The sequence below is a fragment of the Staurois parvus genome, unplaced genomic scaffold (assembly GCF_062004578.1).
Source record: "Staurois parvus isolate SC_StPar_1 unplaced genomic scaffold, SC_StPar_1.0 ptg000255l, whole genome shotgun sequence".
Classification (NCBI taxonomy): Eukaryota; Metazoa; Chordata; class Amphibia; order Anura; family Ranidae; genus Staurois; species Staurois parvus.
In genome coordinates, this window is record NW_028318051.1 from 1308186 (window position 1) to 1335909 (window position 27724).

The window sequence follows — 27724 nt, forward strand, 5'->3', positions numbered from 1 at the left end:
TGCCATTCAAGAAAGTCTAGGTCAATGAACAGAACAAAGACTTCTACCTGAATGAAACAAAATGTTCTCACCAAGGAACAGAGGATATTAGAGGCAAACCAAATATATTGGGGAAAGGATGGTACCTTCAAAAATGATGAGTAGGGATAAGCGAAACTTGAGAATTTTCATTTCCCCAAAATATCACCTAAAATTACGAGATTTTGGCAAAATTTTACTTTTTTGGTTAACCACTTCCAGTCCGGACACTTTCACCCCCTTCCTGTCCAGGCCAATTTTCAGCTTTCACACTTTGAATGACAATTGAGCGGTCATGCAACACTGTACTCATAGTAGTTTTTTAGCATTTTTTTGAGACAGATAAAACTTTAATTTGGTGGTATTTATTCACCACTGGGATTTTTTTTTTTTTGCTATATAAATGAAAAAGTCCAAAAATTTTGAAAAAAAGTGTTTTTCTTATAAAAGTTTGCACATAAATAACCTTTCTTCATAAATCTTGGCCAAAAAAAATCCATTATCTTTTTAGTAAAAAAAATAACCCAAATTAGTTTAGAACCAAAAATTATAATTTTTTAAAAAAAATTTTTTAATTTTTATTCTATTTTTTTATATTATTATTTATGATTTTTTTTAACATACTGTCACCCTAGCAGTACGGTGTCACCAAAGTGACACTACTAATTGGGGGTGATGAAGATTTTTTTTTTTTTTACACTGATTGCTTTTACACCTATAAAGACTGTAAAAGCAATCATTTCTCCTTCTCTCTGGCTGCATTCTTGCAGCCATTGAGAACTACTGAGTGAGCTGTGATTGGTCACAGCTTGTCACATGGTACAAGGCTGTTGTGAATAGCCTTGTACCATGTGACCTCTGTGATCATTCACAGATTTCACACATAGCAAGCAATGATGTCAGAAGTGACATCTTGCTTACTACTATTCATGTGATCACTAATTGGCCAATCAGTGATCACATGATCGGGACCTCACACAGAGGTCCCGTACAGCAATCGGTGCCGCGCGCTCCCAGGGAGCGCGCACAATCCAAAATGGCGGGCGCCGTTTGTGAACGGCAACCTGCCCCTGCACTGCCTCCATCCAGCCGTTTATATACAGCGGTATGACGGGAAGTGGTTAAATGCATTGTAGCCAATAGGGAATTAAAGCCAAATACTAATTTGTTGATTACCCTGTGGTCCCACAGCGACTAGTGGTCTAGAGCTCTCCTACTTCTTCACATAAAAGGTGGTATCAAATAGTTTCAAGGCTAGTTTTCTAACACGTCAACAGCACAAGTCTGCACGCACAGTCACAGGGAGCACCGATCTTCATAAGTCAGTGTGCCAAAAGACATCGTCCTATGTACATCGGGAGTTGTGCAACTGGTGCTATTCTGAGTGCGTTACCCATCTGCTATTTCACTTTTAAAAAGTCCCTGACCCTTTCCAAAAATGCAGCAGCTCAAAAAAGCATAGATGTGAACATGTACCAAAGGATACCATGGTAAATGGACTGTAGTGCATTTTTGCAAAAAGTAAAAAGCACTAAAAAACGCATTGGTATGAACAGAGTCTAAAGGACAAATTTTTTTTTTCCTTAATGGTACTATTGTTGTGTATTGTGACTTGTTAAGAGCCTATTTCTGCAGACTGAGTGCTCTATACTTGTGCAGGCTGTGTGCTCCGTACTTGTGCTCCGTACTTGCGCAGGCTGCGTGTTCTGTACTTGCGCAGGCTGCGTGCTCCGTACTTGCACGGGCTGTCTGCTCCCTACTTGCGCGGGCTGTCTGCTCCATACTTGCACGGGCTGTATGCTTCGTACTTGCGCGGGCTGTGTGCTCCGTACTTGCGCCGGCTGTCTGCTCCCTACTTGCGAGGGCTATGTGCTCCATACTTGCACGGGCTGTGTGCTTCATACTTGGCAGGCTGTGTGCTTCATACTTGCGCGGGCTGTGTGCTCCGTACTTGCGCGGGCTGTGTGCTCCGTACTTGCGCGGGCTGTGTGCTCCATACTTGCACGGGCTTTCTGCTCCCTACTTGTGTGGGCTGTGTGCTCCTTACTTGCGCAGGCTTTCTGCTCCCTACTTGTGTGGGCTATGTGCTCCCTACTTGCGCAGGCTGTGTGCTCCGAACTTGCGCAGGCTGTGTGCTCCGTACTTGCGCAGGCTGTGTGCTCCGTACTTGCGCGGGCTGTGCTCTCCGTACTTGCGCGGGCTGTGCGCTCCGTACTTGCACGAGCTGTGTGTTCCTTCCTTGTGTGGGCTGAAACTGGAGTACCCGGAGGAAGCATATACAGGCACAGGGAGAACATGCAAACTCCAGGCAGGTGGTGCCATGGTTGGGATTTGAACCAATGACCCTAGTACTGCCTGGGGGAAGTGATAACCATTTAGCCACTGTGCTGCCCCCATTGACTATCAGGAGTCAAGCAGAATGGTTCCTGATAATAAGATAGCCATGTCAGTAAAACACTGTCAGTTTTTAGACTGTAGTGGCATCTGTAGTGTCATTTATTTAACCCCTCGCCCTCCAGAGGATTTTCCCCGCTTCCTGACCAGGCCATTTTTTGCGTTACGGTGCTGCGTTACTTTAATTGACAATTGCGCGTGTAACGGAACCGGAACCCAGACCGCACTGAGTTTTTCCGTTATAGCACAACTTCCCCTGTCCGAACACCATCCACGGACCACACCCTTGAAATCCCTCAGGAAACAGACAATACCCAGCTCTTACTAAAACAGGAAGCCAACTACTTTTATTGTACACAAACAACATGTTTTATACAGAGGGCGGGGAAAGACAACCAGGGACAGGAAACACATCATCAGCCCACCCTATCAGTGGGAAGGGCTACAGTATAGGCAGGAAACACCTCATCACCCCTCCCCATCCAACCAGACACAGAACAATGGGATGCAGCCATGCGGCAAAGGATATTGACCAACCCCCACACCAATACACAAACAGTACATCCCATAATAGTTGGCTGGACAGGAAGACACAGCACAATGGGGGGTAGCACATGGCAAACAGACAATGGACAGCCATGTGGCCTAGACAAAGGAACACACACTATACACAAGACTCAGACATTCACATACACACCCTGTACCCCTTAACAGGCACAGGGTGGGTTAAACATAATGAGGGGGACATGAGCTGACCAAGCGGTTCCCCCACCCCCAAAAGTCACTCCCGTCACAGCGGGGTCATGCAACGCTGTACATAAATTAAATTTGTGTCCTTTTTGCCCACAAATAGAGCTTTCTTTAGGTGGTATTTGATCGCCTCTGCGGTTTTTTATATTTTTGCCAGCAAACAAAAAAGATTGACAATTTTGAAAAAAAAAAAAACAATATTTTTGACTTTTTGCTATTAAACATGTCCAGTAAAAAAAAAATTAAAATCAAATTTCATCATAAATTTAGGCCAAAATGTATTCTGCTCCATGTCTTTGCTAAAAAAAAATCCCAATATGTGTAAATTAATTGGTTTACGTGAAAGTTATAGCGTTTACAAATGGCGGTATAGATACTGGAATTTTTTTTATAGTGGGACTGCGGCGGGCATTCTGACACTGGGGGTGGATCTGACTAACTGCCACTGACATCCCCAGTGTCACTAATACAATGATCAATGCTAATAAAAATCACTGACACTGTACTAATGGCACTGGGCAGGAACGTCTGGGTCGAAGGAAGGGTTAACTGTGTGTTACTGTGCAGAGCAATACAAAGCAGTGTGCTGGAGATGACAGGGGAGAGATCTGTATTGCTTACATACAGACCTCTCCTCTGTCACTGATCCTCGGCAATCGCTGGCTGCCGTCTGGGAATCTCCAGCTGGGACCCAGTGATCGACAGCTGCAGCCACCAATTCCCTACCCGGGAATAGAAAATCACGTATATATATACGTGATTTTGTGCAGCCCTGTCGCCCTGTAGCAGTAATTCTGCTATAGGCCGGTAGAGAAGCAGTTAATACTGTAATTGTCAGATACAGTTACATTATTAAAAAAAAATTAACATTTTGAACCTTTTTTTTTTTTTTACATTTTTATGCAGCCCTGCCGCCCTGTAGCAGTAGTTCTGCTATAGGCCGATAGGGAAGCAGTTAATACTGTAATTGTCAGATACAGTTACATTATTAAAAAAAATCAACATTTTGAACCTTTTTTTGAGCTTGTGTCAGCCTACAGTAAAGCAGAACGGGTTTTTATTAAAACATTGAGAGCTGTGAGAATGTGGAACAGACTCCCTCAAGAGGTGATTCTGGCCAGCTCAGTGGATTGCTTCAAAAAAGGTCTGGATTCTTTCTTGGATACACAGAATATAACTGGATATAACCAGGGAATATCCGATTGCCTCTCTGGGGATCAGGAAGGAATTTTTTTCCCTGCGGGAGTAAATTGGATCGTGCTTTGCTGGGTTTTTTTGCCTTCCTCTGGATCAACTGTGGGTGCAGAATTATAACTTTTTTTTTTTAATTGAACTGGAAGGACTTTAGTCTTTTTTCAGCCAGACTAACTATGTAACTATGTAGCCTTGGGGGCACTCTGCACATGCTCAGTTTGGTGTGTACTGCTAAAGAGGTTGTTTTTTTTCTTGGGAGGGTGCATGTGATGAGCACAGGACCAATCAGTGATGTCCAGACAGAGGGTCAGAGGTAATGCACTAGGAACTATGAATGAACTATGTAAGTGTAGCAAATAATATCTTTTTGTAATGCAAATTACTCATAGAGGGATTGTCAAGCTAACCAATGCATGATGACACTACCAATATTGGATCATTTCCCCCCCTTATGCATTATTCATGGAGATCATATCCCCCCTTATGTATTATACATGGAGATCATATCCCCCCCTTATGTATTATTCATGGAGATCATATCCCCCTTATGTATTATACATGGTGATCATATCCCCCCTTATGTATTATACATGGAGATCATATCCCCCCTTATGTATTATACATGGAGATCATATCCCCCCTTATGTATTATACATGGAGATCATATCCCCCCTTATGTATTATACATGGAGATCATATCCCCCCTTATGTATTATACATGGAGATCATATCCCCCCTTATGTATTATACATGGTGATCATATCCCCCCTTATGTATTATATATGGTGATCATATCCCCCTTATGTATTATACATGGAGACCATATCCCCCCTTATGTATTATACATGGAGATCATATCCCCCCTTATGTATTATACATGGTGATCATATCCCCCCTTATGTATTATACATGGTGATCATATCCCCCCTTATGTATTATACATGGTGATCATATCCCCCCTTATGTATTATACATGGTGATCATATCCCCCCTTATGTATTATACATGGAGATCATATCCCCCCTTATGTATTATACATGGTGATCATATCCCCCCTTATGTATTATACATGGAGATCATACCCCCCCTTATGTATTATACATGGAGATCATATCCCCCTTATGTATTATACATGGAGATCATATCCCCGCTTATGTATTATACATGGAGATCATATCCCCCCTTATGTATTATACATGGTGATCATATCCCCCCTTATGTATTATACATGGAGATCATATCCCCCTTATGTATTATACATGGAGATCATATCCCCCCTTATGTATTATACATGGAGATCATATCCCCCCTTATGTATTATACATGGAGATCATATTCCCCCTTATGTATTATACATGGAGATCATATCCCCCCTTATGTATTATACATGGAGATCATATCCCCCCTTATGTATTATACATGGAGATCATATCCCCCCTTATGTATTATACATGGAAATCATACCCCCCCCCCTTATGTATTATACATGGAGATCATATCCCCCCTTATGTATTATACATGGAGGTCATATCCCCCCTTATGTATTATACATGGAGGTCATATCCCCCCTTATGTATTATAAATGGAGATCATATCCCCCTTATGTATTATACATGGAGATCATATCCCCCCTTATGTATTATACATGGAGATCATATCCCCCCTTATGTATTATACATGGAGATCATATCCAGGAGTGGACTGACCATTTGGGCACTCGGGCACTGCCCGAGGGCCCGGGGTCAGTAGGGGGCCCCATGAGATGCCCCTATTTGAGTGTGGTGCCCCTGGTTTGAGTGTGGGCAAGGACACAGGGGCCCCATGATCCCCTATTGCCGGGGGGCCCCATGACTTGTCAGTCCGCTCCTGCTCTGGCCATGAACGGGTTAATACATGAAACACACAATAGCAATAAGCAGAGTTTATTGGACCTGTGCAGACCCCAGTGTGCCACAGCGGTATGGGTAAAGGGTGAATTCTGATTGGTAGCTGCTGTTATTGCCATTCACAGATGCGAATTGTCTGAAAATTGCCTTAATTGGATACATTAGATGAATGCCTCTCCTACGGCTTTGTTTTGTTTTTTTGTTTTTTTGTACTGAAGAAGCAGGGAAAAATGATTTATTGTATCTGCATTCGAGCGGGTCTTTTAATTATTGAAAGACTTAAAGTACAGCGTGCTCCCTGATTTATGGGCTTTCTTTAAAGTGTTTTTTAAGAGCATTTCACTTTAGCAAATTTGTACAGTAATTCACCGTTTCCCAGATGAAAAGGCGGCCAGGACGTTACACGGGATGAAATTTTCAGTTGTTTGCCAAACGGCAATGTCATTCTACAGATAGAGAGATAAAGGCAGGATGAGACTGAATAAAGGGAAACCTTCATTTGATTTCAGAAAGAGCACATTTGAGTTATTATAACATTTAGTCTAAAAGTCATTTTGACATTTTCGCTAGTTCACCGTTCCCCATTTTAATGAGTCTATGTCATATATGGATATGTAATTGTTCTTTCTGCTGGCCATCTGTTTGACATGGACTGCTAAGCATGCTTGTTATATTCACTGTAGAGCCTAAGGGGTTAATCTTCCACACTGTGCAAAAAGGCTGTTTGTTCCTGTCTTTTCTGATCCTCCCCTTCTTCTACTGTGTGAATGTACAATTTATATGTGTAAAGCGCTGCGTAAATTGACGGTGCTATATAAGTACCTGAAATAAATAAAAATAAATAATACTGTCCCCAATCCATCTCCTTATAGAACAGAGCCTTGGAGGAAAGATGCAAATGCTCAATTTGGTGTCTATTGCTAGAGAGTTTTTTTTTTCTTGGGAGAGTGCATGTGATCAACACAGAGTGAATCAGCACTGACTAAATAGAGGTCAAGGGTTCTCCATCCTCCTAGAGCAGAAAGAAAACTCCTCTTACAAGCTTTAACCAGTGCTCTGCTGGACATTGATAGAAGTCATATGACTGCTATATACTGCTGACGAGAAAAGGTATTTAGAGGTTTATATTTACTAAAATAATTGCATTTCCATGTTGTGTGTACTGTGGGAGACCAGATATAGTGAATGCAGGGTCTGGGGAGACCGGATATAGTGAATGCAGGGTCCTGGGAGACCAGATATAGTGAATGCAAGGTCCTGGGAGACCGGATATAGTGCATACAGTGTCCGGGGAGACCAGATTTAGTGAATGCAGGGTGCGGGGAGACCGGATATAGTGAATGCAGGGTCCGGGGAGACCGGATATAGTGAATGCAGGGTCTGGGGAGACCGGATATAGTGAATGCAGGGTCCAGGGAGACCGGATATAGTGAATGCAGGGTCCAGGGAGACCGGATATAGTGAATGCAGGGTCCGGGGAGACCAGATATAGTGAATGCAGGGTCCGGGGAGACCAGATATAGTGAATGCAGGGTCTGGGGAGACCAGATATAGTGAATGCAGGGTCCTGGGAGAGCGGATATAGTGAATGCCGGGTCCTGGGAGACCAGATGTAGTGAATGCAGGGTCCATGGAGACCGGATATAGTGAATGCCGGGTCCTGGGAGACCAGATATAGTGAATGCAGGGTCCTGGGTGTAGTAACACCTTAAGTATGCATGCTCGGCTTCCTACTAAGTAGTATTGCACATTGATTTGCTTTACTACTCATCTCAATGCAAGTCTATGATGTAGACCTGACTTTGCCTCAAGCAACTGACTCTTTATAAGGCCAACTTCAGGCTTCAAGACGAAAAGAAAATCCAAATCGGCACACACCAACAATGCCCGAGTGTCAAACTTTTTTTTTTAAACAATTGGCTTTTATTCAACTGAGTGTCAAACTAATGAAAGCGGCTTTAGCTCGGCTCCATCCAGGCCACGTCTCCAGTGCGTTTGGCCCCACCAATAGGGCTTAGTCATTGAGGCCCATGGACCCCATGGCTAAGCCTCATGAGCAAGGCCAAACGCATTAGATGTGTGGTCTGGATGGAGCCAGGTTGAAGTCGCTTTTATAAGTTTGATACTCAGTTGAATAAAAGCCAATTGTTTATAAAAAAAAAAGTTTGACACTTGGGCATTGTTGGTGTAAGACAATTTGTTTTGTTTTTTTTGTGCACCAAGCCAGGATGGGCTTTCTTCACGCCAGACCCTTTTGTAGGAGTCACTGTAGTTAGGGATAGGGGACATAGAGCGACATCCAAATTTTTCTCAGTCCAGGTTTCAAGAAAAGTAAAAACAATACCATCCCCAGCAATATTTAGAACAACAAAATAGCTCACACTGCAATATGTGATCCACCACCATTCCTTGTCCAGGTTGAAGAAGGTGACCCGGCATCAATCAGCTCACTTCCTGTGAGCCCAGGACATCAAAGAATCATCCCTGGGGGTTTATCACTGGGCTACCCTGGGCTCACAGGAGGATACTGCAGAAATCTGTGCCATGTAAGGAAATGTAATTACAGGACACCATTTTCTGCAACATTCAGAACTGCCCATGAAGCCAGACTGAACACCTATGGAAAAATGGTATGTATAGGACAATTCAAAAAAAAAAAAAAATAAATAAGAGCTCCATGCATGGTAAAGCAACAATTTCACTTTAATACCCCAAACCCATCAGTAAATCCTTGCCTTTTCTGCACTCGCCTAACACAATACAGCCACCAAGAAAGTTGAACGGAAACCCTGTGTAAGCTCTAGTCAGAGCTTACACAGCGCTTAGGACTGTGTCCCCTTCCTCATGTGACAACACTGGGTCAATCACCAGGGAGGGGACTGAGTCACATGCTCCTCCAATGGAAAAGCACTGGTTTTAAGCCACGTCAGACCTACCTCTTAGACTTGCACTGAGATGGCCCACAAAGTCAATATGCAATAATACCAGGAAGGAAACTGAGGCTCCTTACGTAATAGGCAAGTACAGCTGCTTCCATGCTACAATAATATATTTAGAAGCAACCAGTTAAGGTGTCACGTCAAAAAGTGATATATCCTATTCAGGTGACACTTTTACCGCCTTCTCATACTTCTCAATGATGATTGGTGGGAGTTCAGTTCATGGGTTCCCAGCTCTTCTCACCCAAAGCCAAAGGATGAGTCCACACTATGGCACTACTCAAAACTCTTCCTACTTCATTCAATCAATAAATATTGATCTGATGGTTAGATTTTGGATTTTACTCTGCCTCTGTCTATAATGCCCACCCTGATCTCTCTCAGACATAAGTTCCTTCTCCCACCCATAGCAGGCACTACCGTAGGTAGCCTGGTTTCAGTTTTCAGCTGCTGTGTGAAGCTTTACTAGGTATCTAGTAGGTAGAATAAATAATCATTTGGAGGGTTATAGAATATATCACAACACCTTGCCAAAGCAGTAAGAATAAAACAAAAAAAAACATAAAATATAACATGAAGTTCTGTCACACAGCGATGGGAAAAAGCGGTTGGATATCGTTCTGATCCCACTACACAGCTGAACACGCTCGCTTTCTGCCTATTTCTCTCCTGCGGGAATTGTGTAGCAACTGGAAGATATTTTTAGCCTGTTAGATACTTCACAGGTAGTTACTATTAATTTAGAAACAGCGGCACACTGAGTAGTTCCGGCCATTACAGGATTTTTCTTTTCCATTTTTTTAACTCTGTATTCTCAGAAGGTAGAGCAAAATTGTTCTACTACAAGCTGGATTAATTGTTTAAGGCTGCCCTTCTCAACCAAGGTTCTATGGTTCTTCCAGATATTGCTTGGGGTTGCTTGAGGTGGATTGACCTCCTGGCTGATGGTGCCCTCATAGTTCTGGCACCAATGCTGCTTGGAAGAGCCAGAGCCATGGGAACAGTGAATTTTCTCCTGTTGTTTCTCAAATTGAGCAGTGAGCAGAAATAGATTTGAACTCCGGCCTGATGGTGCCCTCATAGTCCTGGCACCAATGCCACTTGGCAGAGCCAGAGTTAGGAGACCATTTGATCCTCTCTTTTTGTTTCTCAAGTTCAGGAGTGAGTAGAGATGTTTGTATCTCCTGCCTGATGGTATCTTCTTAGTTCCAGCACCAATGCCACTTGGCAGAGCCAGAGGTATGAGACCATTTAAGCCTCTCTTTTTGTTTCTCAAGTTGAGAAGTGAGCAGAGATGTTTTGTTCTCCTGCCGGATGGTGCCCTAATAGTTCTGGCACAATTGCCACATGGCAGGCGTGATAACATTTGAGCCTCTTCTCTTGGTTCTCAAGTTGAGAAGTGAGCAGATAAGTTTTGATCTCCTGCCAGATGGTGCACTCATTGGCAGGCGTGATAACATTTGAGCCTCTTCATGACAATATTAAGCTTGTGATCTACCAGAACTCCCAGATCCTTCTCCACCATTGATTCCCCCAGATCCTTCTCCACCATTGATTCCCCCAGATCCTTCTCCTGGCTTACGTGTTTCGAGGGAGGTCCCTCACTTCTTCGGAGGTTTGGAAAAGAAGAAGAGGGGACCTCCCTCGAAACACGTAAGCCAGTTGAATCCAGGTTCAGGAGCGTTTGGAGTGGATTGAACGATAGCGAGACTTTGATGTGCCTTGTCTATATTTGGTTTGTGAATAGATTTATTTATACTTTTAAATAAACGGTTACTGGGATCATGCCCTAGGCTGGTGCTCCCTCTGTTGTTGGTTCTTTCAGTTTGACAACATTCCGTTCTTGGTTCCCAGTTGTGCGTCTTGTGTTGTCACCCTATCATTTGGTATCCTGATGGAGACTGGGTGACAACGCACTAAGCAGGCATAGTATACGGTTGCGTTGTGTTGTCACCTTCAGAAAACCCATCCTTAGAAATCCCTTGCAGCCAAGGCTGGAGAACATACGGACAGTAAGTAGCTGCAAAGAGGCTGTAGGAGATCAGCAGCACTAATGCAGGCCATAGACAGGTTGTAAATCGGCTGATTTTTTGACCGACAAAAGAAATCGGCCGATTTTCACACCGTTAGTGGGTTAATTGGTTGGCCGTTTTTCTGGGTTTTGGCGCTTTTTTTTTTATCGATCAAGTTGGAAAATTTGCGGCCGATTTTGACGATCGGACGATTTTCCCAGCAATGATGGGCAAATCGGCCGATCGTTTTATCGATAAAAAATCTGCACATGAGCCGTGACCTGCAAGAAGAAGAAAAAGAAGAAGAAGAAAAAGAAGAAGAAGAAAAAGAAGGATAAGAAAAATAAGAAGAAAAAGAAGACTAAGAAAAAGTAGAAAAGAAGAAAAAGAAGAATAAGAAAAAGAAGAAGAAAAGAAGAAAAAGAAGAAGAAAAGAAGAATAAGAAAAAGAAGGAGAAAAGAGGAATAAGAAAAATTAGAAGAAAAAGAAGAATAAGAAGAAAAAGAAGAAGAAGAAAAGAAGAGGAATGAGAAAAAGAAGAAGAAGGAGAAAAAGAAGCAGAAGAAAAAGAAGAATTCCAGTCCTCTATTATATTTGACATGAAAAAGTCTTGCGGTTGCAACAATGTATCTATTTGTATCCGAATAAAACCATCTGTATCTGAAATGGATACAAATAGATACATTGTTGCAACTGCAATACTTTTTCATGTCAAATATAATAGCGGAGCTCTCTGCAAGGGACAGAAGGAATTAAATGCCGGCCGTAGACGGGATGAAAATCAGCCGATTTTTTACCGTTGGTGGTAACATCGGCCGATCGAATGACCGAGTTTTTGTTTTTTTTTTTATAAAAAACGTCCGGTTTTCGACCCGTCTATGGCCTGCATAAGATGCAATGGTTCCTATTGGTCTGGCAGAAGCTTTTCTTCGAGGATTCTGTATCCCTACCATACTATCACACCGTTCTGCAGCTATCCGAAGGCACAGCAGGCTGAAGTATACTGTAATTATTTGTAAGAAGAGTAATGGAAACAGCCATTGCATTGAACTTTTCACCTCTGCCGTCTCTTTACGTGAAAAGCCTCTGGGTGGGAGGGCTAGACTCTGCGTCTTCCATGAATATGCAAATCCATTTCGCTGACACAGGGCTATATGACTGAATGAGAAAAATTACCAGGCTTTCTGCAGCCCAGCGGGAAGGAGAAGGGAAAACATGGGTAGGACGTCTTCACCCGGGTCAGTTCAAGGTGCTTTACAGGTCGTTAAAGCGGTATTAACCCCAAAAGCAAACATTTATCATATAGCAGCATACTAATGTGATGACTGCATTAGTTTTCATTTTTAGTCTTCCTTTCTTCTATTTTCATCTGATGATCCAGCTAGCAAGTCTGTTTTTTTTGGATCATGCTTTGCTGTTTTTTTTGCCTTCCTCTGGATCAACTGTGGGTGTAGGATTATAATTTTTTTTATGGTTGAACTAACTTTCTTGGATACACAGAATATAACTGGATATAACATTTATAGGTAAAGTTGATCCAGGGAATATCCGATTGCCTCTCGGAGGATCAGGAAGGAATATTTTCCCCTGCAGGAGCAAGCTGGATCATGCTTTCCTGTTTTTTTGCCTTCCTCTGGATCAACTGTGGGTGTAGGATTATAACTTTTTTTTTATAGTTAAACTGGATGGACTTTTGTCTTTTTTCAGCCAGACTAACTATGCAACTATGTAGCCTCGGGGGCACATGCTCAGTTTGGTGTGTACTGCTAATGAGATTTTGCTTGGGAGGGTGCATGTGATGAGCACAGGACCAATCAGCAATGTCCAGACATAGGGTCAGGGGTAATGCAGCCTCATAGGACAATCAGGAGAGAATTAAATCTCCTACTACATGCTTTAACCAGTGCTTTCCTGGACACTGATTTTTCCCCTGCAGGAACAAATTGGATCGTGCTTTGCTGGGTTTTTTGCCTTCCTCTGGATCAACTGTGGGTGTAGGATTATAACTTTTTTTTTATAGTTGAACTGGATGGATTTTTGTCTTTTTTCAGCCAGACTAACTATGCAACTATGTAGCCTCGGGGGCACTCTGCACATGCTCAGTTTGGTGTGTACTGCTAAAGAGTTTTTTTTTTTTTTGCTTGGGAGAGTGCATGTGATAAGCACAGACATTGGGTCAGGGGTAATGCAGCCTCATAGAACAATCAGGGGTGAGTGAAATCTCCTCCTACATGCTTTAATCAGTGCTTTGCTGGACACTGATTTTTCCCCTGCAGGAGCAAATTGGATCATGCTTTGCTGGGTTTTTTGCCTTCCTCTGGATCAACTGTGGGTGTAGGATTATAACTTTTATTTTAATGGTTGAACTGGATGGACTTTTGTCTTTTTTCAGCCAGACTAACTATGTATCTATGTAAGCTCTCCTGCAGATGTATCAGTTTACAGGGATGAGACAAACCATTTAACACTGGCACGGGTGCTTACAATGACCGGATTTTATTTATTTATAAAACCTTTATCCCAAAAGGAAAAAAAAATGTTTTCCGTAACTGATTATAAAGTGTGAGCTGGAGTTTGGATTCAGTTTGTTAGTGTAATTAAATCTGCTAGCACATCTAACACTCCCCCCAGTCTGATAATTCTGTTCTCTAAAGGTGCCCCCCGGGCTCCTTCATCCAGAGTGGGGGCACTCTAATACAGGAGGTGTGTTACTGGCCAGATCTCTAGGTGAAAAAAGAGGGGGAAAAGCCTAGAAAAAGAAAACGAATGCAGTTACCATATTTAATGCTTGGTAAGTTGCAATGTATTACATTTTTGGTTTTGGGTTTAAAACCTCTTTAACGTCTACCTAAACCCAATTACTAAAATCTCAAACAAGCTCCAAAATGTTAATGTAATATTAAGGGTACATATGCAGCCTCAACAAAATTCCCCAACAGCACCGAAGGGCCGTACATAAAATTCAGCGAATATTCAGTATCAAAGACAGCAGATATACAACAAGATAGAGTCCAAGACAAGAGATGGTCAGAGCCTGCAGGCATGATACATGAGATGGTCAGAGCCTGCAGACATGATACATGAGATGGTCAGAGCCAGCAGACATAATACATGAGATGGTCAGAGCCTGCAGACATGATACAGGAGATGGTCAGTGACTGCGGATTTGGTATATGAGATTGTCAGAAACTGCAGACATGATACAAGAGATGGTCACAGACTACAGAAATTATATAGGAGATAGTCAAAGACTGATGACATGGTACATGAGATGGTCAGAGACTGCAAATGTGATACAAAAGATGGTCAGAGACTGCAAACATGATACAAGAGATGGTCACAGACTGCAGACATGATACAAGAGGTGGTCAGATACTGCAAACATGATACAAGAGATGGTCAGAGACTGCAGACATGGTATCTAAGATGGTCAGAGACTGCAGACATGATACAAGAGATGGTCAGAGACTGCAGACATGATACAAGAGATGGTCAAATACTGCAAACATGATACAAGAGATGGTCAGAGACTGCAGACATGGTATCTAAGATGGTCAGAGACTGCAGACATGATACAAAATATGGTCAGAGACTGCAGACATGATACAAGAGATGATCAGAGGCTGTGGACACAGTATATGAGACGGTCAGAGACTGCAAACATGATACAAGAGATGGTCAGAGACTGCAAACATGATACAAGAGATGGTCAGAGACTGCAGACATGATACAAGAGATGGTCAGAGACTGCAAACATGATACAAGAGATGGTCAGAGACTGCAAACATCATACAAGAGATGGTCAGAGACTGCAAACATGATACAAGAGATGGTCAGAGACTGCAGACATGGTATATAAGATGGGCAGAGACTGCAGACATGATATAGGAGATAGTCAAAGACTGCAGACATGGTACATGAGATTGTCTGAAACTGCGGACATGATACAAGAGATGGTCAGAGACTGCCCACACCTTAAATAGCCTATGAAAAAGTCAATGAAAGGTATCTCATGGGGCCCCCTACTGACCTCGGGCCCTCGGGCAGTGCCCAAGTGCTCAAATGGTCAGTCCGCCCCTGGTTAAGTGTGAATTTCGGGCAGGTCTGCTTTGATGATGGGATTTTAGGAAAGTTTTGCCTCAAGGACGTCTTTCTGTTTTCTCTGCAGAGGTGGTTGAAGACATATGGCTATTTGCTCCCCTACGACATCCGAGTTTCAGCTTTACATTCAGGAACAGCTATGCAGTCAGCAATTGCAACGATGCAGCAGTTTTACCGGATCCCGGTGACGGGTGTCCTGGACCAAACCACAATTGAGTAAGTACTTCTCTAGCAAGGGTTTGTGTAGCTGTATATTTGACATAACTATGGTTGTTCAGGCATCAACGTTTCAACAGAGGTCCACAACACAGGTCCACAACAAAGGTCCACAACACAGGTTCACAACAAAGGTCCACAACACAGGTCCACAACACAGGTCCACAACAAAGGTCCACAACATAGGTCCACAACAAAGGTCCACAACAAAGGTCCACAACACAGGTCCACAACAAAGGTCCACAACACAGGTCCACAACAAAGGTCCACAACAAAAGTCAACAACACAGGTCCACAACAAAGGTCCACAACAAAGGTCCACAACACAGGTCCACAACAAAGGTCCACAACAAAGGTCCACAACACAGGTCCACAACACAGGTCCACAACACAGGTCCACAACAAAGGTCCACAACACAGGTCCACAACAAAGGTCCACAACACAGGTCCACAACACAGGTCCACAACACAGGTCCACAACAAAGGTCCACAACACAGGTCCACAACAAAGGTCCACAACACAGGTCCACAACACATTTCCACAACACAGGTCCACAACAAAGGTCCACAACACAGGTCCACAACAAAGGTCCACAACACAGGTCCACAACAAAGGTCCACAACACAGGTCCACAACAAAGGTCCACAACACGGGTCCACAACACGGGTCCACAACACGGGTCCACAACACAGGTCCACAACAAAGGTCCACAACACAGGTCCACAACAAAGGTCCACAACACAGGTCCACAACAAAGGTCCACAACACAGGTCCACAACACAGGTCCACAACAAAGTTCCACAACACAGTCCACAACACAGGTCCACAACACAGGTCCACAGCACAGGTCCACAACAAAGGTCCACAACAAAGTTCCACAACACAGTCCACAACACAGGTCCACAACAAAGTTCCACAACACAGGTCCACAACAGAGGTTGACCTGTTTTTTTTGGTGCATTGACATAAGATTTGAAAGCAGCAGAAACATGTATTGGACACTAATGCAAAGCTGAATTAAGGTGACCTTTTTCCTTAGATACCGATTGTCCTGGATTTTCCAGGATGGTCCTGCATTTTGGTCACCTGTCCCACCAATGTGTCCAGGGCCATGTCCTGTGATCGTTCCATCAACCTTGAGTACGTGAACATGCACAGGAACCCACAAAAGCATTAATTGTGGGACCAGGGCAGTGAGTGGGTAGTCCCTGCATATTTAGAGGTGAAGTCTTGGCAGGACCAACCCATAATGTAGGTGTGATGGACAGTCCCCGTACTTTGGACAAAGGCTAAAGGAGAAGGGTGTCACAAGCTTGCCCTAGTTTTCAGTATTTCACTTCAGTATTAGCAACTGGTTGAAATGTTGGAGAAGAATGGAAAAGATGCTGTTTTGGAGAAGGAAATACTGCTTTATCTAAAGCTGAAACATTTTTTTTCCATTTTGTATAGGTAAAAGATTGGACTAGGGAATGGTTAAACCCATTTCAGTTTATTTTTGGCCATCTGTGTCCTACTGTTGAGATTCTAATTCACGTCCTGTCTTGTAGACACAACAGAAAGGGAGTAAAAATCCAGGATGAGGAAAATCCCCTCTGAGACTATTGTCACCAGAACAAGTGTCCTCATTGGAAGGTTACTCCTCATATGCTTGTTCTGGAGACCCAATTCAAAACAATGGATTTCCCATTACTTTTAGTCTCTGTGACATTGGTCAACAGAACAAATAGAGACGGAGAGTCTCCTCAGTGGAGACACAGGCAGTAGTTAAAATCTTGCAGGGGTTCTAATTTTATTCACCCTAAAACTGGCTTTAGATACACTTTAGGAGACCCTTTTACTTTGCCCTAAATATATGTAAAGCACTGCATAAATTGACAAAGGTCCACAACACAGGTCCACAACACAGGTCCATAACAAAGTTCCACAACACAGTCCACAACAAAGGTCCCACTAAATATATGTAAAGCGCTGCGTAAATTGACGGCGCTATATAAGTACCTGAAATAAATAAATAAGAAAAGTTACTTTACTGTTTGAACCAACAACTCCATCAACTCCATAATAATGCCCATGGTTTGGGATTGAGACATCTAACAAACTCATAAACACTAGGTGTGATGGCCAAGTGTCTGCCAACTTTTGCTTATATAAGGATTCACTTACTAAAGGCAATTAGACTGTCCACTTTGCAAGAGCAGTTGCTCAGTAGCTTAATACATTTTGGGAAGCTTTGCTGACTTCCATCATCCAATCATGTGCAAGCAAAAATTATTTTTTTTTAATTTTCCTTGAACGTGATTGGGTATTCTTTGCAAAATGGAGTTTCACCTCATTTACTAAGCTTTGGAGCAAATGCCCTTGCAGAGTGCAACAGCATTTACTAAGTACACAGTCTGTTTGCATTTATTAAATCACCCCCTTAGTGTATATGGAACAGCATATGCAGAGCGAGATGTAAAACTTGTTTCCGTGGTGCAGGGCTTGTTAGCTACCAGATGCTTGCCCTCCATGGCCATGGCTTGGTAATGTCTCCCTTCTGCCAGAATGCTCATGACATGCCTCTACTCTCAACCGAACTTACAGGTTTCTGGACTAGAATTTATTCACTTATATTGACAAAGAGATGTCATTGCAGGGCCACAAACAGCATTATGTGTCTTCCTTCTACTGTTGGATGTTTTCTGGGAAATGTTTTCAGCACCAAATGACAAGTGCACTTTAGCATAGCGTAGTTGGTGTTAAGGCGTCGGAGGCGTTTCTTAACTTCCGTGAACTTGGCTGTCCGGGTTGAGTTCTGAAATATGGGTACATTGAGATTTTGGTTTTGTCCACAATGAGAACTTCCACCATGGTTCTGGCTTTAGCCAGGGTGACATCCCAAACCTTAAAGTTCAATAGTCTGAAGAGGAACGGTCTAGGAGGTTCACTGGGTTGAGGGGGTCTAGCCGGGACCCTGTGAGCCTGTTCCACAACAAACATCAGAAAGAAAGAGTCCCTGCCAAAGAGTTTGACCAGCCAATATTCAATAAAGGCAACAAGGTTTTTGCACTCAGCTTGTTCAGGGATGCCCACCACTAGTACTTTATTTCTTCTCACCCTGTTCTCCATGTCTTCTAGTCGGGCTGTGTGGCCAGAAACCAGGGTGTGCACATACCGAACATCCCTCTGTATTGGCTCCCAGTCATCCTCCAACGTGCTCACCCTGCAATCCAAGGCTGTTCAGCATATTTTGCCTGACCAAAGTCAGTTCAATCTTTACCCAGTTAATTTCAGATATAAGATCCAATATAACTGTAATACAGGAGGTAACGGCTTTCAGGATATCTCTAGGCATGCTTTCGGGATCATCTGGCACTTGATCCACCTGCAGGGAGCTGGGCTCTCTAATGGCCTGTGCACTCACTTTGTCCCAGGGAGAAGTTTCCGCTGGATCCTGGCACCAATCCTCAGCAGGTGAGTCCTCTCACGCAGCCGCATGTGGAGTATTGGCAGAGCCCGGAGCGGACTTACAAGGGGAGTCCTAGGCTGATGCCTTGGCAAAGAACGTTTGTGTCACCTTTCTAGCAGAGCGTGGTGAGAGGCCACCATCTTGGAAAGCTGGGTCCACTGTGGTCATAGTGTCCTTGCCCCACCAAGACATGAGCTGTCGGGACTGGAGTGGCGTCAACAGTTAGTGGAAACCGAGAGCTATCAGAGGGTATGAAGATCACTCAGTGTCACACAGGAGGATGATATGAGGATATATGTCCAGAGTCTTGGCAGGGAGAGCTATTCATGCTGCCTACTGTCAAACCACGCCCCAACACCATTTTAAAGGAGACCTAACAAAGTATATCTCTGGCAAAAAGGAGACTCCTGACTGATGTTTTCTCTTAGTGCTAGATTATGAAAGCAGTTCAAGCTGGGAAAGCCAAACTCCTGCAGTCACCGGGGAAAAAGGTGCAAACTGCCAAAGGTGCTCATTCGAAGCAATGCATGTATAAAATCAAAGAAGCTCCACACTCCCGTTCAGCCAACCTAGTGTAGAGTTAAAAACAGCCTCAGTCCATAAGTCTCTGGCAAAGCCCTATGCTAAAGCTCCAGTGGGCAGAGTGAAACATGTCAGGTGGCGTTGCTTTGGTGGAGACTCATGGCCTGAGGCCATTTTCAAGTTTACATAAGGTTGGCTGGACGGTAGTGCGGTGCCATTTTAAAGATGATTTGCAAGCACTCATGACCCCTAAAGACATGAAGAACATCTGATTATTGGGTTGTATGAGTATCCCAACCATCGCTTGTCATAAACAAGGCACAAATGTGCCTTTTTGCCTCTTATCTCAGGATCATGGACACCCCCTTAAATCAAGCTTCTGTTGATGATGACTCTGATGGTAGATCTGCATTGCTTGGTCATGTCAAATAACTGTGAAGTGCTTTTTTTCTGATTTGCAGATCAATGATAACCATGATACATTCTCTTTCTTCTGTAATGGTCATGCAGGTGGATGAAGAAGCCTCGCTGTGGGGTTCCTGACCTTCCTCATTTAAGCCATAGAAGAAGGAACAAAAGATATGCACTAACAGGACAGAAGTGGAGACAGAAACACATAACATACAGGTGTGCGCTGATGTTGGTCAGTTTGCTAATATTGTTTGATTGCATCTAGAGATGATAAGGCCTGAAAAAAAATGGGAAACATTGTGGGGAAAAAAAATAGGCATTTTTGCATTTTTCCAGTTAAAAAAAGAAGTGTGGAACATGTTCTTTTACAAAGATAAATAATATAACTATGACATGGTATTCAAACTATATAACATGGCGACCTTAATGAAAGATTTCTGAGACTTTATGTAAAGTCAAAAAGTATTGTAAGTTCTCTCAGCAGAAGACAATCAAATCCTGGAATACAATTCAAGTAACACTGTACTTCTTAATGCAGTTATCAAACAAGAGAAATATGCATTTCTGCCACTCAGGGGTACTGAAGGGGAAAGGCTCCAGTTTAGTTTTCTTGTGGGCTCCATCGGTACCTCCTACAGTTGGGTGATTGTTGGGATACAGTAGATGACAGTTTCTGTCCTCTCTCAGGCCTTAATTTACAGGTAAGAGGGTGAATTTGTCTGACAAATTAATTAATATTTATAACCTTTAAATGATTCATATGAATGTTCTCCACCTTCACAGCATAATGTTTACCTATAGTCTGCTCAGTAAATTGGTTTTTCTTTTCCTCCTCTCAGTAAAATGGTGAGACCAACATCTAGAGTTTGGAAACATTTCCACAGTGAAAATCTACAGAGGGCAAAGCTGCAATTTGCAGTGCGACAAAATGAATTTCAGTTTGTAAAACTATTCCACAATTAATATTTTTCAGTCTTTCTGATAATTTCCATTTTCCTATGGCTTCAAAATTTCCGTTTTCCTATGGCTTCAAAATTTCCATTGGATGTATTTGATGCTCTTGTGCAGTGGTCTCCAAACTGCTGCCCAAGGGCCAGATGAGACCTTTTGCTTGCTTTTATCCATCCCTTGGGGCACTCTTTCATCCAAAGATGGGGTATAATTCTCCCCCACTGACACCAATGAAGAGGCACAATTCCTCCCAATGACACCAATGATGGGGCAAAATTACTCCCACAGACACCAACAACTGTGCCCAATGACACCTATAACGGGGCAGTTCCTCCCACTGACATCAACGATGGGTCACTATTCTTCCCACTAATGATGGGGCACAATTCCTCCAAAAAACACCAACATTTTGGCCCAGTGACACCAGTAATGGGGCGCAATTCCTCCCACTGACACCAAAGATGGGACATTGTCTTTTTCCACTGACTTTGGGACCTTTTTTTGCTCCCCAGATGGACAGATGTGACCCTTTGCTTGTCTTCATCCGAGCCCTTGGGCACTCTTTCATCCACTGATAACAACAATGGGGCATAATTCTCCTCCATTGATATAAATGATGGGGCACAATTCCTCCTAATGACACCAACGATGGGGCACAATTCCTCCCAAAAACACCAACAAATGGCCCAATGACACCAATAATGAGACACATATGCTCCCACTGACACCAACGATGGGGCACAATAGCTCCCTCTGATACTAACGATGTGGCACAATTCTTCCCAAAAACACCAACAATTGGGCCCAATGACCAATAACGGGACACAGTTGCTTCCACTGACACCAATGATGGGGTACAATAGCTCCTTCTGACACTGACGATGGGGCACAATTCCTCCCAAAAACAGCAACAATTGGGCCCAATGACACCAGTGATAGGGCGCTATTCTGCCCACTGACACCAATAATGGGGCACTATTTCTCCCACTGACACCAACAATGAAGCATAATTCTTCCCACTGACACCAATGATGGGGCACTATTCCTCCCACTGACACCAACAATGAGGTATAATTCCTCCCACTGACATTAACGACGGGGCACAATTCCTCTAAAAGACACCAACAATTTGGCCCATTGACAAAAATGATGGGGCACACTACCTCCCAGTGACACCAAAGATGGGGCATTTTCTTTTCCCACTGACGTTGGAACCTTTTCTACTCCCAGTGTCCAAAGTTCAGCCCTCCTAAAGTCTGAAGGACAGTAAACTGGCCCTTTGTTTAGAAAGTTTGGAGACCCCTACTCATGACCATTAAACGTTCCAAAAAGACCTTTAAGTAAAACAAACTTTTGTATCAGGTATTCCTCATTACACATCCAAGGATTTACTGAGAGATATGTGGATATTATGACCCAGCATCCACCAGACATTGAAATATGGTAGAGTCCAGGGGCGGACTGACAACTCATGGGGCCCCCGGGCAATAGGGGATCATGGGACCCCTATGTCCTCACCCACACCCAACAAAGCCTATGAAAAAGCCAATGAAAGGTGGTACCAGGGGCATCTCATGGGGCCCCCTACTGACCCTGAGCCCTCGGGCAGTGCCCAAGTGCTCAAATGGTCAGTCCACCCCTGGTAGAGTCTCTCTTTTCTTGTCGTGGGATTGGTGTTTTTTTTTTTTTTCTTTTTCGTCCAGACCCGTTCATCTCTTACAGGCCATATAAGCAGCCACAATACAATTTCATTTTCATTTTCAAGTACCTGACTTTTAGAGATGTGCTGATTTATGAAGGTTATTATGATCTTGCCTTTGGGCTTTTATATGGTAATGTCAGAGTCACATGTATTCGCCAAAATACGTCTTTTTGATATTTTCCCATTTATTGTGTGATGGTTTTTCAACAAAAAAAAAAAAAATTCCTTTGATCTCCATAACTTTCTAATTACTTTGCCTGACTTTTCAGCATACACAACTACACTCCCAAGGTGGGGGAGCTGGACACTAGGAAAGCGATTCGTCAGGCCTTTGATGTGTGGCAGAAGGTGACTCCACTGACATTTGAAGAAATTCCGTACCATGAAATTAAAAACGAGCGGAAAGATGCAGACATTATGATTTTTTTCGCTTCTGGTTTTCACGGAGACAGTTCTCCATTCGATGGGGAGGGAGGATTTTTAGCACATGCCTACTTCCCTGGACCAGGAATTGGAGGAGACACTCACTTCGATTCGGATGAACCCTGGACCCTCGGGAACTCCAATCATGACGGTAAGCTTTTCAATATCCTCCCAAACCTACTGCAGTCTTTTCTGACACCTGGCATAGAGAGCATCAGAATTTGCAGGTGACTCATCCATTCCTAGAATCACTTGTGACAATTGGGAAATCAAGAATATGCAGCTGAATCCCATTTAACCACTTCCAGTCCAGACACTTTTACCCCCTTCCAGTCTGGACACTTTTACCCCCCTTCCAGTCCGGACACTTTTACCCCCTTCCAGTCCGGACACTTTTACCCCCCTTCCAGTCCGGACACTTTCACCCCCTTCCAGTCCGGACACTTTTACCCCCCTTCCAGTCCGGACACTTTCACCCCCTTCCAGTCCGGACACTTTCACCCCCTTCCAGTCCGGACACTTTCCACCCTCCTTCCAGTCCGGACACTTTCCACCCCCCTTCCAGTCCGGACACTTTCACCCCCTTCCAGTCCGGACACTTTCACCCCCTTCCAGTCCGGACACTTTCCACCCTCCTTCCAGTCCGGACACTTTTACCCTCTTCCTGCCCAGGCCAATTTTCAGCTTTCAGCGCTATCACACTTTGAATGACAATTGCGCTGTCATGCAACACTGTACCCATATGAATTTTTTTAGCATTTTTTGAGACAGATAAAGCTTTATTTTGGTGGTATTTATTCACTACTGGGATTTTTTATTTTTTTTGCTATGTAAATGAAAAAGTCCAAAAATTTTGAAAAAAAGTGTTTTTTCTTATAAAATTTAGCAAATAAATAGTATTTCATCATAAATCTTGGCCAAAAGTTATTCTGTTATCTTATTAGTAAAACAAAAATAACCCAAATTAGTTTATAACTAAAAATTATAATTTTTAAACATTTTTTTTTATTATTAATTTTTTTTGTTTTTTTTTTACATACTGTCACCCTTGCAGTACAGGACTGACAACTCATGGGGCCCCCGGGTAATAGGGGATCATGGGGCCCCTGTGTCCTTGCCCAAACCCAAAAAAGCCTATGAAAAAGGTACCAGGGGCATCTCATGGGGACCCCTACTGATCCTGGGCCCTCGGGCAGTGCCCGAGTTTCCAATGGTCAGTCCGCCCCTGTATGAGGGTTTTCATAGGGCATATGGATGATGTATGATATTTCAAGGTTAATTCGACCATATTTCACTGTTTTCTATGCACACTCATGACTAGTGTACTCACATAGTTTTATTTATTTAATTTTTTCAATTGTGATCGCTTTTCAGAGGTGTGAGGGTCTTCATATTGCTTATATATGTTGTGTAAAGGCTCACCTAGCGCAGTATCCATTCAAATTTAGTTCATTAAGAGAGGATATCTCTTTAATACTTGCAGCTTTGTGATATTAGTTGATTAGGGATATGCGCGGTTTTATCCTACAAACACAGACAAACAAGCAGCGCTTTCTTCAGAATAACAAAAGGTAGGAATTTTTGTTAAAATCCTCGCAATGTGCATAGATTTCCAGAGGGGAATGTTTTTTTTTTCTCAATAAAAGTGGAGTTATCCTTTACTTGCTACAGTTAAGTAATACAGCTTAGTCACCTCCCAGCCCCCAGTCTGTGATTGGACAATGAAGGAGCAGTGGACATTGTTATCACTCTGCTCTCTCCTTCAGTGAGCATGTTCCTTATCGGCAATTTCAGGGAACATGATTGCCTTGGAGTGCTGCCTCTTGCTAGGTATCCAGCATGTGCTGGATACCTAGCTTATGTATTATACATGGAGATCATATCCCCCCTTATATATTATACATGGAGATCATATCCCCCCTTATGTATTATACATGGAGATCATATCCCCCCCTTATGTATTATACATGGAGATCATATCCCCCCTTATGTATTATACATGGAGATCATATCCCCCCCTTATGTATTATACATGGAGATCATATCCCCCCTTATGTATTATACATGGTGATCATATCCCCCCTTATGTATTATACATGGAGATCATATCCCCCCTTATGTATTATACATGGTGATCATATCCCCCCTTATGTATTATACATGGAGATCATATCCCCCCTTATGTATTATACATGGTGATCATATCCCCCCTTATGTATTATACATGGTGATCATATCCCCCCTTATGTATTATACATGGAGATCATATCCCCCCTTATGTATTATACATGGAGATCATATCCCCCCTTATGTATTATACATGGAGATCATATCCCCCCTTATGTATTATACATGGAGATCATATCCCCCCTTATGTATTATACATGGAGATCATACCCCCCTTATGTATTATACATGGAGATCATATCCCCCCTTATGTATTATACATGGAGATCATATCCCCCCTTATGTATTATACATGGAGATCATATCCCCCCTTATGTATTATACATGGTGATCATATCCCCCCTTAATCTCCTCTTCTCAAGAGAGAATAAATTCAGTTCCTCTAATCTTTCCTCATAGCTGAGCTCCTCCATGCCTCTTATCAGTTTGGTTGCCCTTCTCTGTACTTTCTCCAGTTCCCCAATGTTCTTTTTGTGAATTGGTGCCCAAAACTGAACTGCATATTCCAGATGAGGCCTTACTGATGATTTGTTCCGGGGGAAATTATATCTCTCTCTCTGGAGTCTATACCTCTCCTAATACAAGAGAGGATTTTGCTCACTTTATAACCCGCAGCTTGGCATTGCATGCCATTTAGTTTGTGATCTACCAGATCCTTCTCCACCATTGATTCCCCCAGTTGTACCCCCCCTAGTATGTATGATGCATTTGTATTCCTAGCCCCCAAGTGCTTGAATTTACATTTATCAACATTAAACCTCTAGAAGGCTCTGTTCTATCAGCATATGAATTGGGGACAGTTGAAGAAGGGGAGCGTCAAAGAAGACAGGATCAAACAGCCTTTTTAAACAATGTGGGGTTATTCACCCATTTAGGTTCCACAGTGAGTGTAACAAGCTTGCTTTACTGCATATACAGACGGATTTTACTGTTGTGAGTTTAGTAACACTTTAGGCCTTGACAATAAAACCCGGAAGCTGATTGGTTCCTATGCAGAGCTGCACCTGGCTTTGAACTCTCCAGTTTTAGTAATTCCCCCCCATTGCCTCGCTTCTCCCGCTGCATCTCCATGCCGTATTATTTCATTATCTGTTTATCTGCAGGGATCTTTAATTAGTGACAATAACAATAATAGCTCCATTCTTCCTCTCTGCTGCAACTCCCAGACATCAAAATTTCATTGTTATGAGTAGAACTTATTGAAACTTATTGCACATTTCCTTTTTTTCCTCTCTGGGAAAATAAAACATCGAGACATAACTGATTCATAGAAACACTGACAAGTACAGCACTCACGGTAATCCTTCAGGTGCTCCTCACAAAGCTCTGACATTTCAGTAGACTGGAGCGTATTTATGAATCCTGGACCAATGGAAATATAAGTGCCTGGAGCCACTAATCAGAGATGAATTCTCTGTGGCGGTATCTGTAGACGCAGAGCTGTCAGCAGGAGTGCGAGTGTTTGATGGAGCTGCTGCCATGGCAGGACCAAATAAATGTATAGAGAAAGGAGATTGTTTAATATTAGATCTTAGTTTAAAGGATATGTTAGGTTTGTGTTCGAGACAAGGATTAGGGGTTTGGGGCCACTACACTTTTGATCCAGATGTCTCCAGTCAGAGCCCATGATGACGTCACAAGGGGGTGGAGTGACCCTGCCCTTTGTGACATCATCACGGTATTTAAAAGCTGTCAAAGTATGTCACATACAGCCAGCACAGTGGCTAAATGGTTAGCACTTCCACCTGGCAGTACTAGGGTTGTTGGTTCAAATCCCAACCACGGCACCACCTGCCTGGAGTTTGCATGTTCTCCCTGTGCCTGCATGGGTTTCCTCCAGGTAGAGTGATTTCCTCCCACACTCCAAAGACATGCTGGTAGGCTAATTGGATCCTCTCTAAATTGTCCCTAGTATGTGTATGTATGAATGTGAGTTAGGGACCTAAGATTGTACGCCCCTTGAGGGTTAGGGACTGATGTGAATGTACAATATATATGTAAAGTGACGGTACTATACAAGTACCTGAAATAAATCAATAAATCCCAGCGCAGCTGTCAGATGGCAGGAGCCAGCATCAAGAGCAGAGCACTTTTTTTTGGGTTGGCAGTGGCGGCGGGCATTGTGATTGACATTGGATCTACTTTGGGTGGGACATTTTTTAAGTTTATGTTCTTAATGAAGGACTTATCAAAGACTGTCTCCTGTCATTTTTCCTCTACACTTTTTTTTTGTGAATGGGTAGCAGTACCCCATACTCATTTACATGGGGGGGGCAACATCTTCCATATTCTGATAAGCCCCCTTCCCGCAGACGCCAACAACCACCGACCACGGTTGTGGGGAAGAGACCCTTCTCCCCATCGACATGGGGACAAGGTGCTTTTGGGGGGGGGGTGCCCCAAAGCACCTCCCCCCATGTTGAGGGCATGTGGCCTGGTATGGTTTGGTGGAAGGGGGGGTGCTCACTCATCCCCCCTTTCCTGACCTGCAGGGCTGCATGCTCAGATAAGGATCTGGTATGGATTTCGGGGGATTGTTCCCCTCAAAGTCCATACCAGACCCGAAGG

At 43.2% G+C, this 27724-nt stretch overlaps 1 protein-coding gene across 1 annotated transcript in view; it reads left to right on the plus strand.

The window, feature by feature from the left end:
- The window catches only part of MMP24 (matrix metallopeptidase 24), a 152617-nt gene that overhangs the window by 99365 nt on the left and 25528 nt on the right, over nucleotides 1–27724 (plus strand). The window contains exons 2-4 of the mRNA XM_089680995.1: nucleotides 15363–15511; nucleotides 19993–20109; nucleotides 22816–23120. Coding sequence (XP_089537121.1) covers nucleotides 15363–15511; nucleotides 19993–20109; nucleotides 22816–23120 — 571 coding nt within the window. The remainder of the gene's footprint in view (nucleotides 1–15362; nucleotides 15512–19992; nucleotides 20110–22815; nucleotides 23121–27724) is intronic.